Below are 6,000 nucleotides of genomic sequence, written 5' to 3' on the forward strand. Positions count from 1 at the left end.
TGCAAATCTAATATACTTTATCTTGATGGGAGTGCCATGCATCGATAAACAGGAAACAGCTGGATAGGTCTGTTTTGTGAAGAATATCAGCTCATCATATAAATTGCTATCACTGGAAATACAGCAGTATATCACAAGATCAAGTCAGCGTCTGGTGAGAAACTATTTTTTATGACTATATCGTTTTTTGCCATCTTAATGATGATTGTTGGTCGTTCAATGACTGGGCATATCCAGTCTCAACCCCCGCAAGCTCATTGTTGTGCCGCTGTTGATCTGTGCTGATGCTCCTGTAGCACCAGGCTTTTTGTAGCTGTCACACTTCTGCCACAACAAGGCGGCCTAAGCGAACGGTTCCATTGAGGCTATAGTAATATATAAAAAAAGTACTGTGGCTTAATTTTGGAAAATACATTCTATTGTCTAAAATGAGAGCTTATTTAATTATCATTGTGGGATCAGAATGGGTATTGAGTATCAAGTCTATTCCTTAGTATCAAATTGAGTTTGAAATGTGAATATTGTGACAACACTAGTAAATATATTTCCTGCCTTCTTGACAACATTGTGTGTGTGTGTCCTGTAGGCAGCGCTGCAGTGGCTGGAGAGCTATATGCCTGAGGACCTGGTCATCGCTGAGCTCAAAGGCAGTTCAAACTCTCTGTGGACCATCAGCCCCCCAAGTCGCTCCAACCTCATCGAAATGTTAGACTCTGATGAAGACTTCCCCATCACTGTGTCCTGGTCTGTGCAGAGGTACAGGGCAGCAGGCTAACTCCTCCATTACATTATATCATATACATATATTATCTTAGTCGTATAGTCAATTAACCAGTCGACGGAGTCTTAGTCGACCAAAATTTGTATTTGTCGACTAATCATTTTATTTACATTATAAGGATTTATATGGGATTTATATGGGACAACAGCAGAAAGGAAAAGTTGTATAAATGTCTTAGCTTTAGATTTGGTATTTTTTGATATTTATAATTAGAAACTCACGGATTAAACTCACGATTCATAAGTTTAATCTGTGTTTATATAAATACAGTTTTCTAGTACTGTTTTCTGCATAGTTGTTTTTTCTGGACCTTCAGTGCAGGTGTATAGACATGCGTAATAGTTTTGAGACTTTTTGCCACACCTCCTTTTTAATCGACAAATTGATCGGTAGGACATGTCTTTAATCAACCGAGAATTCCTTAGGTCGACTATAGCCCTAATTACTATAAACCCCAACATATCAAACTATCACTGGGTACATTTACGTGATCAGTAAAAACAACTAGAATAATCAAATAATGCAATAATTAGATACTTTAGATACTTTTTATGTGTTTACAGCACAAGAGAAATCTGATAATCAAAAACACCTGGTGATATGTCAGTTCATGAATGTTTTTTTACTGTTGTATTTGGAAGACAAAGAACAATGGATTTTAAAATGTTATAGTTGTTTTCCCTTCTCATTTACCTCTTGAAGCTGCATTTATCGTGGACAACACTTAAAAATGTGCTGATATAATTTTTGTCTAGTTTTGTTCACTGTAGTTGTCTATTTTTATTCGTTTTTTTTTAAAGAGATTCTGAATCCCAATGGTAGTTCCTGGTTAATTAAAGGCATTAAATTAATAAATAAACAAATAAAGTAAAACAAAAAATATGTAATGTCTGATTTTAACTTTGACTTGTTTGTTTTTTTTTCCTCTGTGAATGATAGAAACCTGAGTCTGGGAGCGAAGGCTGAGATTGCGTCAGGGAAACTGGTGAAGCCTCTGGAGCCTCAGACAAAGAAGGAGCTCATCAAGTTACTGAACGGCACTGCCAACAAGGAAGTGTAAGACTCAGGCACAACTTTACTTGTTCAGTCTGCAACATTTGCCTGTTGTTTATCAGTAGAATGTAATTTTGCATTGTTTTGGGGTCCTTTTTGGTCCAAATGCCCCGAATGCCTCTCTATAAAACTTAAGTTTGTTCTTCCTGTGTCTGAGTGGGTTTGCTATGAGTGCCCCAGTTTTACCCATCAACCTAAAAACATGCACAATAGGTTCTGGTTGATTAATCAAATTGAATTGAAGTTAAAGTTACTGGCAGGACAAAACATTAAATAATGCACAGAATTTGATATTTTCAAAGGAGAGACACAAAAAATGAAGAAAGCAAATATCCAAAGCTGTGCAAGAAACACAAATGTTCAAATAATTTCATATTGTCAACATAAAGCTTTTGTTACTTGTAAACTCAAAGTGTTAAGAGTAACCCAAACTCAAGTAAGAGTACTGTTACTTCACAAAATTACTCAAGTAGGAGTGAAAGCATGCTGTTTGAAATACAGCACAAGATCCAGAGAAGCATCTTGTGGTTGCCCAGTGTAATTGAGGGATTGCTCAAAGCAATGAATACATTTGAATAATGCACAATAGTTTTAGACATTTCCAATAAACAATCTAATACTGTTTTTGTGCTTGTTTTTCAGGGTGCTGCCGGAGTTGTTTCCTCGTTACATCAGAGCTCCCAGTGACTCGGACTCAAAAGCAGTGGAGCAGCTCTATGAGGGTCAATGTTTTTATCAAGACATAACTACTTTTCATTTAGCAACAATAAATTCAAGTACATATTGTATTAACTAGGCCAGGCCTGAAATATTTACCACAATATAAAACAGAAAACTTGTACTAACGATATAATTGGCGATATACTGAAGCTACATGGGAGCTTTTATTACATTACATTACATTACATTACATTACATTACATAAGTCATAGCTAATGTATTAGTTCCAGTTCAACTCCTCACATCTTATCTCTTTCGTTATTACAGTTTTTAGCCTATGGAAAGCTTCTGCAGCGAGTGTTTAAAGAGGATTTTTTGTTTGTTTGTTTGTTTCCTTGCTACCATGATATAATAATGTTCTCTCATCAAAAACATGCCTGAAGAGGATTTGGATGCTATCTATGCATGCTTGAGTAACTTAGTGATCTCTCCCAGGCCCTATTCAAACTCTCCTTTTGGTCAGCTGTAAGATTCTGTGCAATGTCACCCATGCTCCCAATTTTCCATAGATACACAAAAGTACGCAAAACAATACACTACACGTTTAAAAAACTGATGTGCACTTATATCACAAATGATATTGCCAGCCCTAGTATTAACCGTGATTCTGTTATTCTGTCTGCATTGTACTTTATCTAAAGAATCTTGTTATCCTCTTCAGATAAAAAGATGTTTAACCTATCAGTGACCTTGAAGAAGAAGCCTCAGAATGACTCAGAGCAGATCCAGGAGTGGTGGATTGTGAGCCAGACTGAAGCAGGGCCCATCGACAAAAGAGGTACGCCTCAGGGCTCCAAGAAAAGGCTTGACCCTGGGCTTGACGTCTATGTGTTCAGCGACCAAGTCAGTCCCCCCAGTCTGGGCTTCCTGGCCGGATATGGGTAAGTCTAGATATATTACTCTAATAGTGACAGGGATCAGATCAGTGTGCTGTCTTATTTTAGACCTTTAGACCATTTCTTTTACACACAGGGATATCAGTCTAGTCCCCATGCCTTCTCGAGTCACATCTCGAGTCCAACCAAATATGATTGTCCAATCAGACTTCTTTTTTTTTTTCAATGACGCATGAAACAAAGAACTCTTTGGCACTTATCACTTACAAATAAAATCAAATTGATCTAATCTCAGATAAACAAAGTTTAGTGCTTCACTCATTGTTCACTCATTCTGCAGGAATCGGCCATATTTTTCAGCCCCCTGTGATATTTTTTCCTTTATTCTTTTGATACATGTGTATCCCTGATGGTCTAATCCACCTGTCAATCACGCCCATCTGAACTCAGGGAGATTCACTGGTGATTAGGCTCACATAAACTACTGAAGAAGTGGGTATTCTGGATCCCAAGCTTAGACCTAGAATAATTCTGTTTTAGACCCGGTTAATCTGGTGACAAGAATTTCTTTTGGTGGCATGTGATGTAAAATATTTGAGAACCACTGACATAGATCACTATATAATGACTTTATGAATTATAAAATACTAAAAATGTTTGCCCATAGCATCCTTTATATTGAAACATTTAGGACTTTTATGACAAATCTTGTGCTATGAATAACCAGGCTTGCTTACACAGGTGCAGTATGTAACATTGGAAATATTATTGCTTGCCCTGGAATATTCCACAGTATACCAAAATATGATCTGACCTGTATCATCACATTACCTGCTTGTCTCCATGTAGAAGAATAAGTTTAATGCCATACTGTGAATTATTCCAGACAAATTAAATGCATCCCAGTGGGAACAAGCAGGTGGTGGATCCTTCATCAATAATGCTACATACACACTGGTGTTATCCAATGTTAAAAAGTAAAATAAATGTTTAAAAAAAACGTTGTGTTTAATACAAATGAATAAAAGAAATGGAAAATGCATGCAGTTCAACCAGGTATCTTAGATTTTTAGGTGATGATTGAAAGGTTGATTCCTGCTACCATTGTATCACTGGTTAAGACAGTTACATACATGAATATTAGTGTGACCCTGTTATTGGTGGTGATCAGAGTTTGTAGACAGTAAAATTGGCTTACCACCTGGCTGTTGACTAACTTAATTGAACAATGGCCCCAATTCTATAAAATAAATACACCTTGAATGAATTATTAACACTGCTCCCTGTCTCTCTCCTGCAGTATCATGGGCCTGTACGCCTCGGTGGTCCTCGTCATCGGGAAATTTGTGCGTGAGTTTTTCAGCGGGATTTCACACACCATCATGTTTGAGGAACTCCCAAATGTGGACCGCATCCTTAAACTCTGCACGGACATCTTTTTAGTCCGAGAAACCGGAGAACTGGACCTGGAAGAGGACATGTACGCAAAACTGATATTCCTCTACCGATCGCCGGAAACGATGATCAAGTGGACACGCGAGAAGACACAGTGACACTAGTTTGATTTTTGATTCTACAAAACTAGGGCTTTTTTGGGTTGATCTTGAAGTCGCTACTTTTTTGAGCCAAGTTAGCGCAACTTTATAGGCTAGCTAACAAGTCAACCAAAATATTCTAGGAGACAAGCAAACCACGTTTAAGCCATCTACTATGAAACTATGACATGAATGGACTGTATTCTAGTCATAATTTAAATAGCTTGGATTTCAATGGATAATTTGGTCAATTCAAGATGGCTACCAAGGAATTTCGTTGCTAACAAGTCAATCAAGGACTAACTCAAGCCTTGTTATGACAGTCTTAACATTTTGAAATGACGTGAAGGACTGTATTCTGGTAGTAGCGTAAAAGCATTAGGTTGCTTGGAGTTCAATGGATGATTTGGTCGATTCAAAATGGCTTCCAAGAAATATCGCAACTAAGGACTAACATTAGCCTTGTGAAGGCAGTCATGCCATTTTGAAAGTAATCTACTGTTTTAAAAATGCAATTACAAAAAGGTATGCACCTAGAAGCACAAGGTTGATTGGATTTCAATGGAAAACTCGGTCAGTTCAAGATTGCTTTTAATCGAAAAGTTGTTGCTACCAAATCAATCAAGGACTAATCATTTTACCTAGCCGTAGCAACCTATAAGCACAAAGTTGCTTGGATCTCATTGGACAACATGGACAATTCAAGATGGTCCCTGGGTTTTAATTTCCAGTTATAGGCGCCATTTTGAGGACTTTTGACCATTCAGAAATAGAATATTTTGTTTTGATTTATTAACTACTATGGCAATGGTCCTGATTTCAATTAGGACCATAACCATAAGTTTTGCAGAGATCATTTTTGGACACCATTTTGTCTTCTTGTCTGTTTTAATGCAATTACTGAAACTGTAGGTGCTTGGATTTCATTGCATAACTTGTTGAATCAAGATGGCGGCTCCCTTTACACACTTGTTTTGTTACCTTGAATGAAAGGTAATTCCAAGGTACACTTTTAAACCAAAAACTTTTGCGAAAATTGATTCAACGGACTAGAAACTAAAAATAAGGGCTTCCC

The 6,000-nt window shown here is 37.3% G+C and overlaps 1 protein-coding gene across 1 annotated transcript in view; it reads left to right on the plus strand.

Moving 5' to 3' along the window:
- Window positions 1–5,205, plus strand: part of LOC117384753 (piezo-type mechanosensitive ion channel component 2) — a 139,750-nt gene extending 134,545 nt beyond the window's left edge. The window contains exons 50-54 of the mRNA XM_055228613.1: window positions 587–756; window positions 1,721–1,837; window positions 2,477–2,556; window positions 3,216–3,435; window positions 4,691–5,205. Coding sequence (XP_055084588.1) covers window positions 587–756; window positions 1,721–1,837; window positions 2,477–2,556; window positions 3,216–3,435; window positions 4,691–4,943 — 840 coding nt within the window. The 3' untranslated portion in view covers window positions 4,944–5,205. The remainder of the gene's footprint in view (window positions 1–586; window positions 757–1,720; window positions 1,838–2,476; window positions 2,557–3,215; window positions 3,436–4,690) is intronic.
- The last annotated feature ends 795 nt before the right edge of the window (window positions 5,206–6,000 follow it).

This window comes from Periophthalmus magnuspinnatus, chromosome 17 (assembly GCF_009829125.3).
Source record: "Periophthalmus magnuspinnatus isolate fPerMag1 chromosome 17, fPerMag1.2.pri, whole genome shotgun sequence".
NCBI lineage: Eukaryota > Metazoa > Chordata > Actinopteri > Gobiiformes > Gobiidae > Periophthalmus > Periophthalmus magnuspinnatus.